Source organism: Apteryx rowi, unplaced genomic scaffold, assembly GCF_003343035.1.
Source record: "Apteryx rowi isolate R43461 unplaced genomic scaffold, aptRow1 scaffold_341, whole genome shotgun sequence".
NCBI classification, from domain to species: domain Eukaryota; kingdom Metazoa; phylum Chordata; class Aves; order Apterygiformes; family Apterygidae; genus Apteryx; species Apteryx rowi.
The window spans coordinates 613,062-637,675 of NW_020449875.1; the positions used below are offsets into that span (position 1 = coordinate 613,062).

Genomic DNA, 24,614 nt, shown 5'->3' on the forward strand with positions numbered 1-24,614 from the left:
TAAAATATTAAATTAAAATATTAAAATTAAAATAAATTTAAAATAAATTAAAAATAATTAAATTAAAATTTAAAAAGGGGGAGTCTAAAAACAATGACTTACTAAGATTTTTATCCTGGTACTTCACTTTCAACTATGGTGAAATTCAGAAAACAAAACTCATGGAATAAAAATTATCTTACTCTGGGTTTCAGAAATACTTAATATATTAGCACTTTCATTTTTGAAGAGAGTCTATTCCACAAAAATATTTCAGTATGTTGAATTAAATTCTTCTGTCTGAAGTACTCAGTGTGACCTCCATGCCAAGTTGCTCCTTGATAATACCTTGTCTGTATTTCTGTCTAGGAGAGAATGAAAAAAGTTAAGCTAAACCACACTAAAATGACAAAAGCCTGGGTCCTATCTCACAGTCATTGGGAGGAAGTATTTACTGTTTTTATGTCCTGATCTTTGATACTGAACTATTGCTGTAAGAAATTGCTGGAATAAGCATTTTTTTTAGCTAAAAAGTATTTAAGCCTGAGAGTACAGATGATCATTTGTGTTTGTTGAGTATAAATCCGCTTTGCATGTGTAAGCACAAGCACAGTATGGTATGTCAAATTCTGTTTTTAAATTGCAGGGAAGAATCTGTTAGATCTTTATATACTACTTTTTTATATCATTAGCATTTTTACCTAATGCTTTGTAGCTTTTTTTTTGTTTTGGTGGGGTTTTGTTTTTTTATTTTTTTAGTTATACAATGTTGCACTAGACTTCTCCAGCTTTTTTGTCCCTCAAGTTTTTGACTTGTGCCCAAGGCCTTCAGATATGGTTAGGTCTCAATCATATGATAGAGTGTACAGCTAGCCCAGTCACAAGAACTTTCAAAGAAAATATTTGAAGGGAAACTGAAGTTCAACTTAGTCCACCTTATTAGTGATTCCAGGGTGCTTGCTCTCTGGTATTTTGAGTTTGTCATCTCTCCACTGTTTCTTTGTTGTAACTTTTATGGACTTAAGGTTTCATAAGTAGAATTGAAGCAGGTTTTATGCTGTTATTCCATGATTTCTTGGATGGTGCAAAAGTAGGCAGTGTTTTCTTGAGTTCTAACCTTGGACTCCAAGCACAGACGTGTTGTTCCGTAGCTGTCCTGTGTTAGTGTTTCTTACACTGAAAAATATTTGAGGTAAAGTCCAAGAGGAGTGCCAAGCGTGTAATGGACTTGCTCTTTTCTTCAAGGGGGAAAACTTCATTTTTTTCTTACCTGATATACCTGGAGACTTTATCCTTTGCATAAACCTAGGGAACATCCCATCAGCATTAGGATTTTCCCCTTGTTCCCTTGGCTTTTGCCAGTGGTAGTGGAAGGTTTAGTTCCAAGAGATGCTGTATTTTGGCACTGATAGATCGATCGCATTCCAAGTTCCTCGACTAATCACTCAGACAAGATGTGCTTCTCTGTTCCCTCCTGAAATCTGTTTCTGCTTAGAGCAGAGGTGGAGTGTTTTGGTGTTTCTTATAGTTTGGTAAGCCTGTGGGTTTTTATTTTTATTTCAGATTTTCAAACTACTTGAGAAATTGGGGGGAAGGATCTTGGGGGGGTAACATGTTTTTACAGCATGAAGCTTCAATTTTAATGCTTATGTGCTTTTATATTGTAAATAACGATAAATCTGTCAAGTTGTGTGATTAATTTAGTGATTAATCTGTAAGTAGCAAATTTAAGTTAGTATGAAAATACTGTCATGATGATACGATAATTTCAGGTGTAAATAAATGATAGCTTGTTAATTTTATTTGAAGTTAATATGGGTTTTAGATCTGGCTCATCTGTAATTAAGGTTTTATCATTGTTCATATTTATAATGCAGTGTTTCTAGGTAACAAGAAAATTATTATTTCTTAAGCTTTTTTTTCTTTAAAATCTGAGATGACAATTATATTGCATGTGACAGAACAGCCCTGCGGTTTGTGGGATATACAGCATCTTGAATATGCAATGCTACAAAAGCCTTGAGTTGAAAGCCGATTTAGTCTTTTAAGTGAAATTTGTAGCATTTTGCTCAAAACAATAAAATACTATGAACCACAATGTTTAAATGTAACTTTATGTGCCATTAGTTCATTATAGAACCGTTGCAGGACAGAGTTTATTTTTAGATTGATTGAATCTTGTATTTGCTGCTTTCAAGGAGTGATGGATTAGAATATCTGTGGCAGTGGCTCCACCAAACATCCAAAACATCCATTACGCTTCCTGGTTATATATTGACACTTTCAATTGAGTGATGTCAAAATCTTGCTGCTACTCTTCTGGTTTTTAGAAAATATTAGTTTCTTAGATTGCTTAATTACTAAAATAGTGTTTACAGCTTATCCTGTGCAAATGGAAAATAGTTGCTGATGTGAGATCGAGTCATCTTGACTCCTCGAAAAGAAGGATAGAAAAATTTCCCATGGCTTTTTAGAGGGTTCTCAAGCTAGTCCATTCTTTATACCTCTCTTTAAGCTGTAAAACTGCAGTAACAGTTAATTAAATGACTGTAGAAATTTCAGTGTGTTTATATAATTTAGTACAGGATTCTTTTAAGGAAAAGGAGACACTGGAATAGTCTGTAGTGTTTTTGAATCCTTATTTCATTTATGGATTAGTAAAAAATCAAGCAAAAATGTTCAAAAAGATTTTTTTTACTGAATTTTCTTTTTATGATTAAAGCTTTAGGATCATTTTCTGCTGTATTTGGAGACGAATGGAAGGAGAAAACGGATAGAGATTTTGTTAAGGTAATTTTAAGAATATTAAACTATTTTGCACTGCATATGGCGGGTATCAAATCCTTTAAAAAGAAAAAAAATGGTAAGATTTACTAGCATATGTCTTTTGAACTAGTCTCAACGTTATTCCTTTGACTTAAATACAGTAGGACAGTAAATCATAGTTATCATAAAATGTGTGGTTAAGTAGGAAGAAAAGTACTAAGAAAAAATAGATGTAGACTAAGGAATAAAGAGGTTCCAGGTTTCTCCTTGTAAGAAAGCTAAAGAGTGTGTGAGAAATAAGCTGTTTGCCCAGCATTTTGCCAGAAAAAAGAATGCTGCTTTTTTTGTTTGTTTGTTTTTAATGTTGGGATCAGTAAAAACATTCTGGATTATGAAAACTATTAAGCCCATGACACAAGAAGCACAGCGCAAATTTAAGATAAGTTGGAAATGTGAGTTAGATTCAGTTAAACTATTTTTGCAGAAGGCTTTTTTATCTTTCCACTAGAGGGCATGATCTGCTGTACTAGTAATGAAATGAGTAAAAAAAAAAAAAAATAACCAGAAGTTGTTTTGTATAAACATTTGCTCTTTATCCCAGATGAGCATTTTATGGTGAATGAGAGCATGAAATATATCTGAAAGAGGTTTGACATTCTAGCATATTTGCTGTAATATATAACAGTTTTCTTGAATAGAGTTTCAAGTAATAATTTCTATGGCTAAAATAGGAGAAAGCTAGATTAAAAACTTATTTTGATGATTTATGCTTTTTATTTATCAAGTAAAAATTATGAAATGATAGACTGCTTAACTCCTTATGAACTCATACTCAGGTTTCCACTGAATTTCTTAATTTTCTTATATACTAAAATACCTTACAAGTATTGTAGGGAAATATTTGTTAGAAGCTCTTTTCATTTGTCTGTTGTTTTATTTTTATATAACTTAATTTTGGGACAAGTTGGCCAACAGTCATGTTAGCTAAATGATAAATATTGCTGAAATGTAATAGTGAATAGATTCCCCAACCAGAATTTCCTAAATGAAGTTAAGAACAAAAAGGTAAGCTCTCATTTTTGTTCATATTCGAACTTGAAAATTGGTTTAAGTGTGCTGAAGGTGAGTGTCAAAAATAATGCTTCATAATCTTTGTTTCTGTTTTCCATTGAGAAATATGTCCAGAAATATTGTAGGTTTTGTGTTTTGGTTTGTATTTTTAAAGTACTTAGCACTTCTGTTTTGACTTCACCCTAAACTGTCACAGACTGTTGCTGATCTAGAGCAGCAACGAGCACCATGTCTAGGTCTGTAAACATTTAAAGTTACACAGAATTATAATTTATTATATGTTTGTTAATTATATAATCTTAAATAATTGTGGTAGCTAGGACAGATGGTTCTGATAAATGTTTTTAACTGAGTGTTAAGTAGAACCACTGTAGCTGCAATAAGGTTTACTAATAACAAACTTGGATGTTCTCCAAGATCTATTTTTGAACATTACAACATGTATAGTAGCACTCCGTAGTGAAATACTGCAGAAGGCATGTCAGAAACTAACACCACGTCCAAAAATGTGTCTAATGCCAAGAATCCAGATTTTTTCAGAACATCTTACTTTAAACATTTGTTTGACCCCACTACTGGAAGTAATTTATTTTATGTTGCAGCTGTGAGTGTGTCAAAAAAGAAAACGGGGAAAGCATGGGAGTTTCTTGATGTACAATGGAGATACTTTGTTGGCAGGGTAGAGATTGTGTATCTGATCTTTTGTTTATTTTTATTTGCTTTTACAGCTTTAAAATTAACTGAATGGCTCTTCAGTGTTAGTATTTCTTTCTTTCTCTATGTTCTCGTTATCTTTTTTTTTCTTTTTTTACATTCTTGTTTTATTTGGTTATTTTTATTTTGCCACCGGTTGTTTCTGTCTTGTGTTTCTAAGGTTATCATCATTTGTTTTTCAGCTATAATGGCAGCAGATTAGAAATTCTTGTTGAGATGAAAACAGAAAAGAGTTTTTAAGTAGGAGGAAAAAAAATGCAAAATTATGAATTAAAGGAGATGGGATAGATAGGAATGGCATGAAATCAGAAGTGGGAGAGATTCATAGAAAATAGGGGGAAGGCAATTTCTTAAATAAATGAACTTTAACTTAGTAAAAATGAAGTTACTCAAGCTTTGTACGCATCATCCTCAGACCATAGTAGATCTTGTCATGTGTGGGAGTCTTGGTTTTTTTTGGTTGAGAAGTATTAGAAATCCTGAAGCTGTTTTGAAAATGATCTTCAAAGTTAAATTCAGGATTCAGAGGGAGATCATAAACGTGGGTTCTTTGCAGCTGCATGTCAGTTTAAGTGTTGGTAAGCCAGTTTTTTTATGCAAAAAACGTTGAATTCCTAATCTTTGTGACCAGAAAATAGCTTTTCAAATGCAGTGCAACAAATATAAATGCTATATGGGATATAGTTCTAATATGTTCAGAACATTTGGCATCATCTGTAAAGCTGCTGTTATTGAATTAACTTTCTTCCAGGCTCCTCCTCCTGCCTATTAAAAGATATGAAAATAAACTTGGAACCTTGGATTTTATAGAGGCGTTTAGTTTTATTTTCATTTTCAATGGCTATATACATTATTTAGGACAGTCTAGAGTTATATAATTATGTACTAAACATGGTTTATGGAAGTTTTTAATTAACATTTCCTTAATATGAGCATGATATTTGCTTAATATGAGCTTTTTAATCTCTTAATCATATTAGTATTTTTAAATTACAATTCAATAAAGAAAATGGCCATATGTCTTTGCATTATTTTTCTCTTCCTTCTACTACATCTTTGCAGACACTAGGAGTGGTGCAGCATCATCATTAGTATTTCTTCCCCCCATTAAATATCTAAGCAGTAACTGTTATTTGTTTGGTATTCTGTCAGCTCTTTGAGTTTTGTATTTTATCATAAAGATTTTCTCAATTGCTTCAGCACCCATACTTTGATTTCTTACTCTGTTGTCCTCCAATTTTGACTTAAAATCATGCTACTTTACATCTTCACTCTTCCTGAAAAACTCTTTGCTACAGCTAGATTTCTGTTATGTTTTTACTTTAATATGAAGTGTAATGGTTTTATCAGTCTGTTTTCTATATATTCTGTGCAGTGGTCAACTACAGTAGATCTCCGTTAAATCTTGCCCATCCTTCTCCTTACTTGACATTGATCAGGCATTTTAGGAGCACCTAGCAGTGTGCCTATGTGTGCGTCTTAAACAGTTTTATTACTGCTACTAAGTGTGATTACTTAATTTTTCAGAATTCATTGTAAGCAGTCATGAGTTTCACCAAGCTTCCTAAATGGTCAACAGTTTCATGATTTTTCCAGAACCATTTAGTAGTTTGGTATTGCCGTATGCATGAATAAAGGAGCTTATTTCTTTTGTCATGTCTTCCAACACCACTGACATTCCAGATGAAGATGAAGATGGAAAGCAATATGTTTTTTTTATTTTATACTAAACTTTGAGGGAACCAGTTGCTTAACTTTTTGCCAATACTTAGTGTTACAAGAATTTCCAAACATAGTTCTTTAAAATTTCCATTATCTTATCCGCAGTGCCACATGTTTTCTCACTTTCTGCAGGCTTACCTCTAAACTGAACAAAATATCTTTATTAATCAGTGAACATGAACACATACTTTTAATCTCAGTTCCATTAATTGTCAGAACTTGAATATCATTTTAACTTCAGCTTTGTTTGGAAGCCATTGTAATCATGCCTGCTGTTTTCCCTGAAGCTATGCTAATTTGTTGCTTTCTCCCTTTTGATTTTTTCAGGTACTGCCAATAAGTTTAAATCTCTAGTTATTTGGATCGGCAGGATGTCCTTACTTAAAGATTGGAACAACTGGCCTTTAGGCAGCCATCTTGTATCTCTCCTTGTTCATTTGTATTTTTTTTCACAAGCTCTGACACCTATCCTGCTCAGATGTTCTCTGATCTATTCCTGAAGCTTTTCCTTTTTTTTTTTTTCCCTCTACTTTTTCATTTCTCTTTGTTATTTCCTCATCTGAGCAAGGTGCACTTGTGGGTATAGTTTCTATCTTTCAAGAATGCTCTGTTAATTTAGCATGCTCATAATTAGATGAATCTAGCTGTTTGTCTTCGTATTTCTTTCATGTTTTCGGCAGCTGCCCAGAATTTGATGCTGTGTAACAGTAATTGCATTAAATTTCTTCATGCACTATTCACTTGTGTACAATTTAAGCATTTTGTTTCTTGTTCTCACATCTTGGATTTTTTGATGTCCCTTCAAGTTGTTGAGTTCCAAAATCCATGCTTAAACAGTCCTTGTGCTTTCTTTATTGCTTTACATACTGCTTTACTCCTCCAGTTTAATTTTTCTTGTAAAGTTCATGTCTTGTTCAACTCTTTCTTATTTGTATAAGTTCAACAATAATTTTCTTTACGCTGTTTTTTTAATCTTTTCCAGATAGTGCTTAGAGAGAGCTCCTTACAAATTTAAATGCTTGAAATACTTTTCAAATGTCATCTTTCTTGTCTCCCTCACAATGCTCCATCAAGCTATCAGGCTCAGACCCGACTCCAATTGAACTCTCATTTTTTCTTGGCCAATAGGTAGTCATGACCATTGCTACATTACATGAATTACAAACTCAGACATTCATTGTTTTTACAGACAGTAATTTGGTTTATCTGATTTCTAGTGAATTCTGTGTAATCCTGTGCATCTTTTTCCAAAGCAACTCTGCTACTGCGAGTAATCAGATTATGGATGTGAATCAAGCTCTTTAACCCTTGTCCATTATTACTTGCCATCTGGATGTCATGCAGTCGAGCATTATTTGTTTGCTTCCAAGTCTTAGCTTTGTATTTCCATTATCAGAGTTATATCATGACCTAAAATATCTATACAGGAATAACTATGGATAAAGAGCTTCACTTTTTTTTCTTCCTTTCCTTTTAATTTCTGTTGATATATAGTAGCAAATTGCAGCTATCCATTGCATGTCATAAGTACATTATTCAAAGGAAAGCCTAGGAAGCTTGACTTAACTTCTGTTTTTGCACTTCTGCCTTCCCTTTGGGAAAATAAAAATTCTGGCATGTTTTGCTGTGTTCTCATCTATCAAATGGATTTGGAACATTGTATGTAGGTTATTTAATTCTATTTTCCACCTCATTATATCTAATTTCGGTGGTCCGTGCCCCCCAACATTTTTAGAGATCTTTCCTGCTTAGGCAGGAAACCAGTGTTGAGTGGACTGAGAGCAATCAAACCAGTCCACTTACATCCACAAAAGAAGGTGATTTAGGCCAGCTCTTTCCTAGTAAAGAAAAGGAATAGAAACTGCAGATTCATTCTGAACCGAAGAAGTCTGAACACCTTTATATAGGAGTTCAAGATGGTGATCACCGCAGGTAATCCTAGTGCTTTGGAAGAAAAATTGTTACTTTGATTGTTTACCAGCAGGACACTTGCTTCTAGTGTGACAATTTGTCTGACACATAGAAATCTATACTTCACCAGAATCAGAGAATCACTTTCAGAACATGGTGCTATAGCTTGTTTGTTGGGTCTTTTCCCCTATTATGTTGTAAGGGTCTTTGTAATTAAGGAGCTTCATAACTCCAGTTAAGGAATGGAAAGTATAATTTGCCTTCATGAAAGGCTTATCAAGGTTTTTTTTTTTTTTTCCCCCTCCCTCAAGAGGTCTTAAGCGTCCTGGAATTTACTTTGGGTTTCGTGGATTCTTCTGTCTTAGTGAAAGATGCAGAATTTGTATTCGCTGTTGACTCTGAAATAGTGTTTATATGGGGGTCAGATGAAATCTGTTTCTCCATGGCCCTAATCTCAAAAAAATCAGTGGCTAAAATGTTTGGACAACTTGATTTTATGCCTGATGATCTGAGTGAGACTGTCTCGCTCATGGGATTGATTCACTATACTTTCATAATTCTTTATATAAAGCTGTACGTGCAGCAGTCATTGCTCTGAACTGTTTGTCATTGAACAGAATAGTAACACTTCTGAGGGAGGAACTCTTCTGAGACTCTCTTGTGTAATGGTGCCTCACAGTAGATAGTTTCTTGGAAACAAATGAAATGGTTTTCCACCTTCCACATCATTAGAGACAGCTGCCCCTTTCTTTGGATAGGAACTCACCTCAGCCATCTGTGGTCAAATTTTTAGGTGTTTTGGAGCTCAAGATAGTGGTAAAAGAATATCACGCTGCCATCTATACATTCAGAATTTGATTGCAACATGTTTATGTCAATAAGGAGTCATGGGAAATGCTGTCACCTCTGTAGTTTGCAGCCCCTCTCTAAAACAGATGTGTTTAAATACCACATGTACTAGTCTGTGGCTGGCCTGCTTGGATCACACTTGGAACACACTACTGAAAAACTGTTTAAGTTACTGGCTTGTTGAATGGAAGGTTTAGGATAATGTTTTCTGAGATTTTCTCCCAACCCCCAAATCAGAGGAAATCCCAGTATTAATGTCTTTGTACTGATCTTTGTACTGAATTATTATTCTTCTGGTCCAGAGCCAGACTGGCTGTAGAACCAAGGATGAACTTATTTCTGGGGGGTTTTTTTGTTTGTTTGTTTGTTTGTTTGTTTGTTTTTTTCTGGTCGTGAAAGCATTTCCCTCAACACTCTTTTTGTCAAATCATCCACAAGGTTGTTGAGATTCTGTTAGTGTGGCTGAATGTTTAATTCTTTTCTGTATCCTCTGTAGAAACAAGCCTTTCTACCTGTTGGGGTGAGTGACTAGAGTGAAGAGAGTATGGTCTGTCCACCTGCAATATCAAGGTGTATTTGGCTATACATCTGGTTTGAGTCTGTATGTTCTCAGGCTCTTCTGTCTCTGGTGGATCAAGAATCTAAAAGGGTTAGTTAAGGGTTTTTCTTTCTGTCAGAATCCACTCCCAGGCTCTTTCTACTTAGAGACTTTCTCATGAGATAGCAGATTGTTTAATAACCAAGTATGAAATGGCTAAGCTGCAACTTCCTCTGAACTAGGGTTCAAGTGATAGCACTCAACCTTTTGCAGAATGTCTTGAATCTTAAGATCTGCAAAGGGTTCACAGAAGGTCCTATTTACAACTCCAGCAGGCATTTCACAGTTGCTGAAACACCTAGGACTGATGCTGTCTTTGAGAATGCAAGCTTACAGCTTTTAGCCACCTAAAGACTCTGGTACACTTCTTCAGGTAAAACAGCGCTCATGTGAGCCTCATCACCCGCAAGGCTTTTATATGTAGAGATAAACACTCAAAAGAAGAGAGAGAAAACTTATATCTATGTATTTTTATTCTGATTGTTCTTTTTGAAGGTGTATTGTGTATCTGTGTACTAGTTCACGGCCTGGTCTCCGGATTCTCTTCCTTGGAGCTGTAAGAGATTTTTCAAATTCCTAGGATTGAGAGGAACTGAGGGTGTGGGACATGCACACTACTGTGCTTGTTGTGGGCAACAGGGCTTGTGGTTATGCTGAGGTAATCCTGAGGCAAAAGTTGTAGTTTGAGTGGTTAGCATTTTATGCTCTCAGCATGAGCATAGAACAATTTTGAAGGATAACCATTAAGTGTAAATAACCTCTCTTGGTGCTTTGGTATCTCTCTCATTTTAACTTCTAGGAAGGAGCCTTGTTCTGTCCTCTTCTGAAGAAAGTTTCGTTTTCCCTGACAACTAGAATTGTTTGACAGACTGCTTCTTTAGGAAGGGGAGAGGACAGTTCCTCAGTTGTTCAAGCAACTAGAATGAGTTTGTCTGTTCTGAGAGTTTTAGGTGAGAGGTGCAGTTTTCCAACAATGTATTTCTGTTTTCTTCTTTAGCCATTAGATGTTGTGAGCCTTTATCTTCAACGCTGCCTGTAGTGTCTTCGTCTGCAAAAAACTTAAATCCTCATTTTCCATCCTGTTGAGAATGTATTCAGGATGATTTGCCTTCTAGATGGAAAAATTTACTTCTTTATGACTTTTTTTTGCCAGAGATTTTTAAATGTTTCATTTTGGACCATAAGCTTAAGTACTAAAAGGTCAAAAACATATTATTGGAGGATTCAACTAGCAAAATGTGATGATGCTGTTTTTAAACACTTAACTGTGGCAGCAGTTTTACCATTGCATTGTAATTGACCTTGGCCTGTTCCACAGAGATTCAGATTGGTGTTGAAGACTTTAAGTGTCTCTGCTCAATAATCAAATTTTTAAAATCTTTAACTGATTAAACAGGTAGTCTTTAAAAACCTCTAAGATTTTCCTTTTAAGTAGGAGTGAAATGTGAAGGCTTACTGTCTTCATTGCTTTTCCAAAAGGAAACATCATAAAGGGAAGTGTGTACTGACTAATAAATTTCCAGACAATATATTTTTGTATGCTTTTTTAAATCATCACTGAAACCTCTTCCTTAAATGTCTCAGTCTCCTTTGCTGAAAGGAGAGGCAGCTCAAATGAAGTACATTCTGCAAATTTTACCTGCATGCCTTGGTCTTCTGTGGTTCCTTTGGTAGCCTAGTATTAGTAGGAAAAATCTATTCATCCCAAACAGTAAGAAGTTAGAGTTGTATCTAGCTGTTTTTGTCTCTGCTCTGAGGTAATAATCCTTCTTTCTATGCAAGTAATCCTCTTTACTAAACAGCACTTGTGTGTTATTTGGAAGCACTGCAGTGGAAAATAAAATTTATTTTCCTTGCTGATCTTGCAATTCAGAAAATCTGTAGTATTCTATTTTTCAAGAAAATAATAGTGACAAGCTTGGTATCAGTGCTGTAATTTAGTAATTACATTTCCATAACAAAATTTTCTCCTGCTGTTCAGCTGGTTGTACCATCATTTCCTTTTTATCCAGATTTGCTTGTGGTTTTATTCTGTGATCATAGCCAAAAGAGTAGCTGTATTTCAGTAGTGAGTCAAAGGAACGTGTAATATTTTTAGTTTTCAAGCCTGATCCTGTAAACCCTGATCCCTTGATTAATTCTGATTTCAACAGGAATAGCCACATAGGAAGGATTTGCAGATCAGGACATATATTTTTTAAATAATTTGAATTCCAGTCTAGTGAAGCATTGTTTTGTTTGTATTTATAAAGATTTTTGGTGATGATTCTTGTTGCTTCTGTTATTTCATTGATTTATGGTGATGTGAAAAACAAAGCAGAAGCTTAAAAAAATCTCTCCAGATCAGAAATCTACTTGTACTGCTAACAGGAGCTAATATCTGCTGAAACAGGGAGAAGAAATCTTCTTCTGCCTTAGGAGTTCTTTGCTTGTAGAGAGGGAAAGAAGATGAACTGTACTTTTTTCCCCTTATCTCTGGATTTCTCATATTCTGTCATAAGCTGTCCATATAGTTTCAATAAGTTACTTCACCAAAGAAGCAGTTCTAGGGTAATGTTGATTGATCATGAATGTGTACTTCTGGGGCTTGGAAGGAAGAGTTTTGTAATGTTATATACTGAACATCTTGGATATCATCCTGTGAGTGAAGAAATTATTGTTATTAAATTAATAACCAAGGTATTAGGGAATTCTTAAAGAGCTGTTCCTTCTCCATTGGTAAATATTTTTAGATAATGGAAGTAAAAAAACACAATTATTGTTCAAGGAAATATCATCCTCTATAAATTAAGTTTTTTTTTAATTCTTTCCTCAGTTTTGGAAGGATATTGTTGAGGATACTGAAGTACGTGACCTCATTTCTGATAGAAGCAAATCTCAAGGTGAGACATCTTGACTAAACTTACTAGATAAGTGTTGGTAAATACAGAAAAGGAAGAACTAATTTTATTTATTTACTTATTTATTGTGTAGAACCTCCGTCAGAAGAATGGATTTGGGAATCCTTATTTCATCCACCTCGCAAGCTGGGCATTAATGATATTGAAGGACAGCGGGTACTTCAGATCGCAGTGATTTTACGTAATCTTTCTTTTGAAGAGGGAAATGTTAAACTTTTGGCAGCTAATCGTACCTGTCTTCGGTTCCTGCTACTCTCTGCTCATAGTCATTTTATTTCTCTACGGCAATTGGGGCTTGACACACTAGGAAATATTGCAGCAGAGGTATGTGCTTCAAAACAGACCAATTAAAATATCATTTGATGAAGGCATTACTTTAATGTTAATTAAATAAATTACTTTTTTTTTACTTGAGATGAGCAGCAGTAAATATATTCTTCTCAGAATTTGTAAATAGTAGTTAGAAAATGAATATGCAAGGCCAAACATAAAATACAGAGAGTATGTGTCAGTTTGCTTAAATAAAATTGCATGGAGAAGACTGGTTATATAAGGAGATGTAAGATCCCTCATACCACATAATTTTCAGTTTAGTTTCCCAGATAGAAGGGAATTCATCTAAATTCCTGTAGACTGTACAAAAATTTCTTCATTTTATACTATATTTAATTATAATTTCAAAATAGTACATTTGAGAAAGGGGCTGGCAGAGGGTTTTATGTCATGGTTAGCAGGCACCAATATGCTAACCACACACCGCTGGGTCTGTATCATGTGAGACATCTTTTTCTCTTCAAAGAGATTTGAATGTAATAAAATATACCATTCTGTCTGTTTTATATCATTGTACGGACAAATTGTACAGGTTTACAGGCAGATATGCATAGGTATTGCTTACATTTTAGGATAAAACAGGTACATTTAAGATAGGACAATGAGACTTGCAGTGTTGGTACATTGCTGAATATCTCAAAAGGATGGCATTTTTGCCATGTGTCCAACTCTTGAATATTATTATGATGTGTGAGAGCTCTGGTCAGTAAGCGGAAGCCTATTGTATTAGACATCCCATAGAAACAGGATGAACAATTGTGATAACCTTTTGGAAGGAATGCTGTTCTTATTCAAGTTCTGTACTTTGTTGGACAGTAGACTATATTCCTTGAATATAGTCTAGGAATAAAGTTCTTTTTCTTATTCTAGACACTGGAAAGTATAATTTAAGTTTACCCACTACTTCAGAGCAGAAAAGGAAGGGAGAGGGCAAAAAGAGTGCTAGCTACTTTAAATTGCAGGGTTCTGGTTTGGGGAACAAAAGTACAGAAGTGTCTTTTAGATGTGCTGCATTTAAAGACTTTTGAATGTTGTATTTTGATTTGCAAATCTAAGGATTTGTGCCATTAACACTGTATATATAGTGTTAGACATAGCTTAAATATATATTTTTTTCTTTCCTATCAGCTTCTTTTGGATCCTGTTGATTTCAAAACTACTCATCTAATGTTTCACACTGTTACAAAATGCCTAATGTCAAGGGATAGATTTTTAAAAATGAGAGGTAAGGTCTTGAGCTATTCTTGTTGTTGTTGTATTAGAATAGTAATTATTGCTGTTAAACTATTTTGTATTCATTTTTCAGGCATGGAAATCTTGGCGAATCTTTGTAAGGCTGAAGATAACGGTGTCTTAATTTGTGAATATGTGGATCAAGAATCCTACAAGGAGATCATATGTCATCTCACGCTACCAGATGTGCTGCTTGTAATCTCAGCACTTGAGGTGCTATACATGCTCACAGAAATGGGAGAAGTGGCCTGCACAAAGATTGCTAAAGTAGAAAAGAGCATAGGTAAGAGAGAAGCAAGATGAAATCTGTTGTGCTCGTTTGTGTGGGAAAAAAGATTCAAGAATGTCGTGTTCAGCAGTTGAAATATGTGGCTTGTGTGTTTGTGTGCAAAGTAGGGATGGATGTTACAAGACAAAGTTTTACTAATTAACTGCATTTCCTCAAGAAATTGATGATGCTAATAACTTTTTTTTATATATACATGCCAATTTTAAAGGAAATCAGTATGTCCTAGTAGCATTCATTTGTTTGTCCTAATGTCATTGTCGGTTTTACATTTAATACTTTAGATACATTAGTATGTCTGGTTTCTATGGACATCCAGATGTTTGGAGCTGATGCACTTACTGCTGTAAAACTCATTGAACATCAGTGTGTTCAGCAAGGAGTACCTGATGTCAGACCGCAAGTAATGGAGCATGGTTCCTCACAGGCCCATGCAACAGCTGTCCCAGGTTAGTATCACTGCGAGACAAGATACTTGTCTGTAGAATTTTTTTTTTGGGGGGGGGGGGTCCTGTGTGGATTTCTGATTAATTTACATAAATACATATAGCATTATACATAATACAGGTTATTTTTACACTTATTCACAAAACAAATATAAATATTTGTTATTCCAAAACTATAGTGAAACAACTTTAAAAGGGTCTTAATATTTTTCAGTTGTTAAAATTTACTGACAGTTATATACATTTCTTTATTTTAACTTGTTCAGTAGGAAGCAAAAAGAATCCATTCTGGATTGTTTCCGTGATCTACAGAGACTTAGAGGTTTATTTTATATTGCCCTTTACACAGAATAATATTGGGCAGTAACCTATATTGTATAATAGAATTTCAGAGACAAGAAATGCATACAGAATCATGTCTCTATTGAAGCCACTAAATACTTCATTGTGATGTGAACCAAGTTTTAACTCTATCCCTTAAAGCTTGAGGAAAGAGTGCTGTCTTAATTCATCTTACCTGCAAATTAAATGGTAATGATGATTAATTTCTGCAGTTTTATTTTAGTTAAAATACTTGTCCTTTTAAAGACGATGGCATGATTAACTGTTATTGGTCAAGGGGAATAGCGTATGCACCTCATTCCGTCTTTCCTAATAAAAATACATAGCAGTATACAACAAGTGCACACAAGATGGAGCATTCTGAGGAAGAAAGGAGAAAGAACCGTTACGATAGATACTAGTTTGTGTGTCTAAGTGTACTTCTGGAATGTGTTCAGAAATCACAGTGAAAGCGACTGGAAAAAAATGTGAATAAAAGGATGAAGGATGCATAAAAGGATGAATAAAAGGAGAGTGAAGCTAAGGAACCTATGTGACTTCACAGCAAAGTTCTTTACAATATACTTTTTTCTAGTTATGAATTGGAAACGTAATTGCTATGTCCTTGTGCCTGTTCTGATGGAGAACTGTGCCACTCTTGAATCATTGTCAGTATGCTAGCCTCCTTAATACTGAGATCGGCTGAGAGGCTGTCTTCCACTAAGTGCTTACTTTAGATTGCCCTTAAGTGGTGGCCCTGGCTTGGCCTGACCAACTTCATTTTGGTGAATTTTGATGCAATTCTGTAGTCTGCTTAGTGCACCTCTGTGACTTGCCTTAGTGGGGCATACTCTTGCTTACAAAATCAGGAGAAACTGTAGCAGTGAAAGTCATGGCTTTGAAGTGCTCCATTCAGGAGAATAATAATTGTTTCAGCAAGGTTTTTTGTTTTTGTTTTGTTTTGTTTGTTTTTTTTCATTCTCCACAGCCTCTAGGGCAGCGCCGCATGTTGCTCCACCACCAGGAATAGTAGAAATAGACAGCGAGAAATTTGCATGTCAGTGGTAAGTGTATAGTTCCACTCAAATACTTTAATGAAGAGGAGAAAACAAAGAAATATGCCTGTATTCATGCGTCAGACAGAATTTTCTAGCTTGCTTCTGTTCACCGTTAGGGTAAAACCATTCTGTCATTGCTTTGAAGAAGTATGAAAGAAAAACTCAACCAGAATGTTGACAGTTGATACTTTATATTAGTTGTTTTCTCTCTTAAAATAGAATTTATTTTGATTTTTAACTCTAATCTTGATTTTATTTTTTATTTTTTCTTAAAATTGTTGAGCAGTGTTATCTGTTTAATCAGTGTTTTCATCTGGTAATATATCCCTGTATTATTGCACCAATACAAAAGTAATTCTCAAATTATGAAGCTAGGGCCCTGCAGGACTGTGATCTGACCATTGTGAGTCTGAAGCAAGTTAGAAGTAGATTAAATGAAGCCTCTCCCTTTCAAATTTGCTTGCTTTCATGATATCAGTAATAATGTTGTTGATTACTTGTCAAATATTTAGAGAAAAAACTATTTTGCCTGTGATTCTCATGTGGACTGAGTGTGATCTTTCTGAACTATATTTGACTTACGTAAATCTACTCACATTCTAAATACTTGTATTAATCAGTTTGTGATGGACACCTCCACCTCTACTGCTCCATGCCTTGTGTGTACAGCAGTTATCTTACTGATCATATATAGGCCTTCAAGATGAAGTGGATAGAATTTTTCAAAGCTTAGCTTAGAATTTTCAAAGCTCTACGCTAATCAAGAATTTGGTTTATTCATGCTTTCAGCAGAGCTCAGAATGTATAGGAGAAGTGTTGTTGCGGTGTCTTGTTGGTCAACTGCTGCTGTGCCCATGCTTCTGTTTGCACTCTGCAAAATATTATTAATATATACTGTTGCTAGTTTATGAAAAATTTCATAATTAGTTATTTATATAGGGATACATGGAGTCACTGCAGTTGAATTTAGCCATCTACAAGTTGTTGTCTAGCCAAAGTTTGTTTTCTAGGCTTTTTAATTAAGGGAGAGATTCCTCTATAGTAAGGTGAATTACCTATGATAAAATGAGTTATGAACTACCTTCTGGTGCCACCTTCTCTTGATTGACTATAGAGAGAACTAGACATCTAGCTTACAGTGGCAAAGTTTGAGACAAGTTAAATCTTGCACTCTGTAAAAAATATAAAATAGAAGTTTTGACTGTAAAAATAACAACAGGCATGTACTGTGCTGCAACTGTGCAATACTGTCAAATGACAAATGCAGTGAAACAAACCATGTAGCATAATCTGAGGAAGACTTGGAACATTTGGTTTGTTTCTCATTCTGTGTACAGCGTGCTTCTCCGGCTCTCTGTGCTGAGTGCTACTATTTTGTACTTTAATTTTCTTCCAGTTAGTCTTAGATTCATATAAGCCACTGGAAAATAAAAATTAGCAAAAAAACCCCACCTTTTTTCAATTTGAGAGCATAGAAATAGCCACTTCCAAGCATTTCCATCGATACAGACATGGAGAGTCTTACACCCGTGTAAGTTTTCCTAGTATGTTTTAGCCATTGCTTCCTATTGAGAGAAAGTGAAAAGGAGTAAATTGTAACAGTGGAATTTAGAAAAGTTACTATCTCTTAGAAGCAGCAGAAAGACAAGGTATTTAAACTGACCTCCCTGCATGTATTATAAGCCAGCTTAGCCTGAATAAGAGTCCTCTTGTAAGGTAAGCAAATGTGACAGTGCTAATCACCAATTCTAAGTCACCAGTGTAAGTCCCAAATATCTTCTCTTCTGTTTGCTGATACCAGTGATAGTGTGTGAGCCTAATATGACATATCAGACAAATGTCTATCCTGCTGGGTATGCCATATTAATTAACACCTAGACTTTCTGTTGTATTGTGTGATCTCAATTTTTGTAATAATAGAATTATAACTAAACTGCAGAAGAAGTGATATTATATTTATTTTTTACTGGTTGTGAGAGAACACAATTTAAATTTGTGTGTAATTTGCTTTTTCTCTTTAAAAATATCCAATTATATTAGATATGAAGGGGCATTTAGTGTAATTTTACAAACTTTCAGCTCAATACGCTAAATACTGGCAATTTTAAAAGATTTTTGTTCTCTCTGAGCCTGTGTGCTGGTACAGGTACTTGAACACTATATGGGGAGTTTTTATGTATCTCTGTTTGCTGCTGGGGATGAACTGTTTGCATGTTTCTGGGCTGGAATAAGGGATCTCAAAGAAATAAACAGATAGAAAACTGTTTCCTCCGTCACAGCTTCATGGTTGGGGATTGGAAGGTCTGTGTGTTTGTGGAGATTCTGTATGAGATACATATATCTTATCTCCCTGGAAATTTAACATTAGGCAGAACAGGTTGTTCAAGGATTTTATGGTGTTTGAATAGTGTGTGACTCCAGGAATGAGTGTGTGTGTGTTGTGTGTGTGTGTGTGTGTGTGTGTGTGTGTGTGTGTGTCTGCATGCACGCATGTGCAGTCCCTTCTCTCCTTCCTCCCCACCTCTGTCAGAATTGGAGGATTAAGATTGTTTTTCTGTCTCCGCTTTTTATATGTGTCTTAGAGTAAGACTGCATTATCAGATCTGTTAACAAAGTATTGGTTTTGACACAAAAGATGAGTAGACTTCTGATAGAAATTTTTAAAGGAAGATTGACTATTCAGTCCATCTTTTGAAACAGTAGAGTCATTGGGTAGTAAATGTAAAGCTTGGGGGCAGGAGCTGTCACCAAAACATTCTTTCTTTTCTTCGGTTTCTGAATATATAATAAAAAATACACTTGCATATAGATGTGTGGTATATTTTGCATATTACATATGTAAATAAGATGTTGCTTGTAAAACACTGAGCACATCTTAAGACCCTTATGTGTTTAATCATAAGCAGGGAGAAGTACAAAGCATGGAATAGACATTTGACAAGACAATACATTAAAGTGCCATTTTCCATATTGTTATCAGGTTTGAGTTCTCTGCGAGACAGACATAAGTGTTTTCACTCTTTTAAAAGTACTATCTCTGTACTTGCTTCATAGTTTATTTTTCCATCTTCAGGTTGAATGCACATTTTGAGGTGAATCTTGATTGCTCAGTCTCTCGAGCAGAAATGTACTCTGAATACCTCTCTACCTGTAGTAAATTAGCTCGAGGTGGAATCCTAACATCAACTGGATTTTATAAATGTCTGCGGTAAGACAAAAAGTTTATGCAACAATAAAGAAGCAATTGTATGTGCTCAATACTAATCTGCAGTTTCAGATTTTGAGAAAACATCTACAGAGTTGAGTCTGAAAGACATCCAGTTTTGGAATTTTAAGTGAAACAAATGTTTATAGTTTAATTAAATTGATTTTGTTCTATTTCAGCAACTTTGTTAGAGTTCCATCTATGCTTATAGCCATTGTAGTTCTTTGCCAGGTAGTTTTGGAAGTCGTTGTAGTTCTCATTTTTCTTGTACAAGAACTTAGCCAAATTCTGGTGGACATATTAGTCCTCTGCAGTGAATACTCAGATGCTCTTGGGGAATCCTGCTGTGTTGCAAAGCTGCAGGCACTAGTGCAATCACAGAAAAGATACCTGTTTGCCCTCCCTGCCCATAAGAGCAGAGTTTGTTAAAACAAAAAGAAAAACAGTTGGAGGATTGATTATTGTGTTTATTAACATAAATGTATGTTGTGTTTGGCAGAACTGTCTTTCCAAATCATACAGTGAAGAGAGTGGAAGATCCAAATAACAATGGTCAAGCACATATACATGTGGTAGGAGTGAAAAGGAGAGCTATACCACTTCCCATTCAGATGTACTATCAGCAGCAACCAACTTCGTCTACCCCTGTTGTCCGGGTTGATTCAATTCCTGATGTATCTTCGTCTCCTTCGCCAGCAGGTTTTTTTTAATTAATTAAATATCAACTATTTTGCATTGATTCTGAAACTACAATAGCAAAACAAAATTTATTGAAAGTAGTTTGAAAGTGATAAAAATAGTTTGAAGGTATTGGGAGTAGGGGCCGCATGCTTTAATTCATTCTATTCAGTAATTTTAGGAATAGTACTGGAGTATGTACTTGCATGCTATCCAGTATTTGACATCTAACCCATATGCTTGTCAGTCAGCAGACAAGCCATGTTACTCCATCATTAATTCAGATGCAGTATAGTTGAGAAGAGAAACTACTTCATATAGAATTATAAATTCAAACCTTGGATTTTAAAATTTTTTTATATTAAATCTGTTTTGAAATAATCTTTGAATTTAAACTTTTGCCTTGTTTATGTCGACAGGAATCCCACATGGGCCACAAAGCGTAGGAAATCATTATCAGAGGACCCCTATTAACCAGTCTTCAACTTTGACAGCAACACAGATGTCTTTTCCGATTCAAGGTGTTCATACTGTGGCACAGACTGTTTCTAGAATTCCGCAAAATCCTTCAGTTCATACACAGCAGCAACAAAATGCTCCAGTGACTGTTATACAGAGTAAAGGTCCAGTTTCCTGTGAAGTAATGAAGGCCACAGTAATACAGGGCTCTGTTCCCCAGTCTGCAGTTCCTGTTACTATTGCTGTAGGAGGAGCACCACAAGCTTCTAATCAAAGTCACAGCACTACAGGACCACAGCCGTCTGTTACTGTTGTTAGTTCTCAGACGTTGCTTCACCACCAACCTGTAATTCAACAACAGTCTCCACTGCATGCAGTGGTACCAGGACAGATACCTTCAGGCACTCCTGTTACGGTAATTCAACAAGCTGTACCTCAGGGTCATATATTTGGCAGAGTACAAAACATACCAGCATGCAGCTCAGCAGTTTCACAGGGTCAACAGCTAATCACCACGTCATCACAGCCTGGGCCAATTTCATCTCAGCAGCCCTCTGCTGGTAACCAGCAACAAGATACAGTCATCATAGCACCACAGCAGTATGTCACAACCTCTACATCTAACATTGTTTCTGCCACCACGGTTCAGAATTTCCAAGTAGCAGCTGGGCAGGTGGTGACTATTGCAGGTGTCCAAAGTCCACAGACTTCTAGGGTAGGGTTTCAGAATATTGCACCAAAGCCTCTGCCATCTCAGCAAGGTCCACCTAATGTGGTACAACAGCCGATACAGCCACAGCAGCAGCCACCACCGCCATCCCAACAAAGCGTAGTGATTGTAAGCCAGCCAGCTCAGCAAGGTCAAACATATGCACCAGCCATTCATCAAATCGTGCTTGCTAATCCAGCCTCTATTCCAGCTGGTCAAACTGTCCAGTTGGCTGGACAGCCAAGCATTACTCCATCTTCTTCACCATCCCCAGGTCCAGTTACAAATAATCAAGTTCCTGCAGTTATGTCATCTTCATCTACCACTCCTCAGTCACAAGGACCCCCTCCTACTGTCAGCCAGATGCTTTCTGTAAAGAGACAGCAGCAGCAGCAGCAACATTCACCAGCATCATCGCAGCAACAGGTACAGGTACAAGTACAACAACAACAACCAATACAAATGCAAGTTCAGTCACAACAAGCTAACACAGGAGTTGGCCAGCCTAACTCTGGTGAATCTAGTCTGATAAAACAACTGCTTCTTCCGAAAAGAGGCCCCTCAACTCCAGGGGGTAAGCTTATACTCCCAGCTCCACAGATTCCACCACCTAACAATGCAAGAGCTCCTAGCCCTCAGGTGGTTTATCAGATGGCCAATAACCAGGCACCAGGTTTTGGAGTTCAAGGACAGTCTCCAGCTCAGCAGCTGCTAGTTGGACAACAAAATGTTCAGCTGGTCCAGAGTGCAATCCAGCCCCAAGGGGCAGTACAAACAGTACCCATTTCTAACTTGCAGATATTGCCAGGCCAGTTGATCTCAAACAGCCCAGCAACTATTTTCCAAGGGGCTTCTGGCAACCAGGTTACGATAACAGTTGTGCCAAATACGAGTTTTGCTACTGCAACTGTGAGTCAGGGAAATGCAACTCAAATCATTGCTCCAGCAGGAATTGCAGTGAGTGGAACACAGACAGGAGTTGGGCTACAGGTGCAAACACTTCCAGCTACTCAAGCACCTTCAGCTGGACAATCACCGTGTACTGCTGCTCCCCCATTCAAAGGTGATAAAATAATTTGCCAAAAGGAGGAAGAAGCAAAGGAAGCAACAGGTTTACACATTCATGAACGTAAAATAGAAGTTATGGAGAATCCTTCCTGTCGAAGAGGAGCTGCAAACACCAGCAATGGGGATGCAAAAGAAAATGAAATGCAGGTGGGAAGTCTTTTAAATGGGAGAAAGTATAGTGACTCCAGTCTACCTCCTTCTAACTCAGGGAAAACTCAGAATGAGGCCAATCAGTGCTCACAAGTCAGTAATGGGCCATCATTAGAAATGGGTGAGAATGGAGCTCCTGGAAAACAGAACTTTGAACAAACCGACACACAGGAAATTAAAAGTGATTTGAAGAAGCCCCTAGTTAATGGAATCTGTGATTTTGATAAAGGAGATGGTTCTCATTTGAGCAAAAACATTCCAAATCACAAAACTTCCAATCATGTAGGAAATGGTGAGATATCTTCTGTGGAACAACAAGGGAATTTGGATGCCACGCAGCAAGATACTGCCAAAGGTGATCAAGGGGAAAGAATTTCTAATGGGCCTGTATTAACTTTGAGTAGTTCACCTGTTGTAAGCGGTACACAGGAGGCTGCAAAACTGTTAACCCAGCAACTTAGTGGTACCAACACTGATTTACCTAATGGACCTCTAGCTTCAAGTTTGAATTCAGATGTGCCTCAGCAACGCCCAAGTGTAGTTGTCTCACCACAATCTACAGCCTCTGTTATACAGGGGCATCAAATCATAGCAGTTCCACACTCAGGACCTAGAGTGTCCCAGGCTACCCTGTCATCCGAAGTTCGGTCTACTAATGGCACAGCAGAATGCAAAACTGTAAAGAGGCCAGCAGAGGATAATGACAGGGAAACTGTTCCAGGAATTCCAAATAAAGTAGGAGTTAGAATTGTTACAATCAGTGACCCCAACAATGCTGGTTGCAGTGCAACTATGGTTGCCGTGCCAGCTGGAGCGGATCCAAGCACTGTAGCAAAAGTAGCAATAGAAAGCGCTGTTCAACAAAAGCAGCAGCATCCAACCACGTATATACAAAGCATGGTCACACAGGTATGTTGCAGTGTACTTTTTATTTCAAAAAACTATGATTATGACTTATACTGTGAAATGAATGCATATGAAAATGTAAACTCAGTTGATATCTCTTACATAGTATTTAAAATATTCATAAAATGATGGTTTCTGTTCTTTCATGGACTTAAGTTCTGATTTTTTGCATACTTTTGTGATGTCAATGACAGTTAAATTTAAAATAGTTCAGAGCAATTAACTTAGGTTGCAGCTTGATACACTGTGAGGAAAGAACTCTTGTTTATTGATTTTTTTTTTTTTGAACAATTATTCTGAAAGCAAAAATTAATTTTTATATAGTCTCGTAAAAACATGTCAATATTGTTTCTCATTTTATTCTTGGTCTTTATTGATTATAGATGGGTGTGGGGTTTGGGGGTTTTGTGTTTGTTTGTTTGTTTTGCTTAAGTTAATCACCAGAGCTACATCTGGCTTGCTGAAATGATTTGAAGTTCTTGCACTTAAAGATGACCTTGAAAGGACAGTACTTGCTTCACAAGCTCACTATAGTCAGGAGAAAATACTGTTTTGTTAATTTGTCAAAATAATACTAGTTCTATTAACACAATAAGTATTTTTATTTAATTCTGTTTGACAGACTTTGGAAAGGGCCTTTTTTTACTGGTTAAACTGTTTTTACCTTTTTAAAGTAGTAACTCCTTAAGACTTTATTAGAAACGAGGTATGTCCATCACTTGTATGAGTTTTAATAACTACAGATGATCATGTCTGAGGTTGTTCTGTTCTCTAGAATTTATTTTAGCTTTGTACATGGACAGAAAATCCCTCTCAAAGAAACATTTCTTACCTAAATAGGACCGATGGAATAGTAGGTTTGACAGTCATAGAATTGTGACAGACTGTGGAGAGAGGAAATGAAATCTGAGTGTATGTTAGTGTTTTTTGACCTTGAGTTAAGACTCTTTTCTTTTTTTTTGGATGGCATAGCAGGTGTAGATGTGTAGTCTTTGTGGCCTTGAACAGAACTAGAACTTGAATTCAACAAGTGATGGCTAGTGGCACTTCTTTTTCTGTATCAAGTTAGGCTTATACTGAAAGTTCTTTGACGCTTTTCCTTGATCTGGTTGTCAGAAATCAGGGCTAAAAATTAAAGGTTTTATTTATTTATTTATTTATTTACCCTGCCAGACCACACAGAGATTTTTTTTTCTTTAGTATCTTGAAACCTAAACAAAAACTTTATTTGAGTTTATGAGAGAGAGAGAGT

At 36.0% G+C, this 24,614-nt stretch overlaps 1 protein-coding gene across 4 annotated transcripts in view; it reads left to right on the forward strand.

Moving 5' to 3' along the window:
* The window catches only part of ARID2 (AT-rich interaction domain 2), a 109,045-nt gene that overhangs the window by 64,110 nt on the left and 20,321 nt on the right, over positions 1–24,614 (forward strand). For 3 of the 4 annotated variants that reach the window (XM_026072418.1, XM_026072419.1, XM_026072420.1), the window contains 10 exons: positions 2,702–2,769; positions 12,426–12,492; positions 12,584–12,834; positions 13,972–14,068; positions 14,150–14,359; positions 14,647–14,811; positions 16,118–16,193; positions 19,261–19,395; positions 19,892–20,091; positions 20,490–23,365. In XM_026072418.1, the coding sequence (XP_025928203.1) occupies positions 2,702–2,769; positions 12,426–12,492; positions 12,584–12,834; positions 13,972–14,068; positions 14,150–14,359; positions 14,647–14,811; positions 16,118–16,193; positions 19,261–19,395; positions 19,892–20,091; positions 20,490–23,365 (4,145 nt within the window). The remainder of the gene's footprint in view (positions 1–2,701; positions 2,770–12,425; positions 12,493–12,583; positions 12,835–13,971; positions 14,069–14,149; positions 14,360–14,646; positions 14,812–16,117; positions 16,194–19,260; positions 19,396–19,891; positions 20,092–20,489; positions 23,366–24,614) is intronic. The other variant, XM_026072421.1, reaches the window with a different exon arrangement.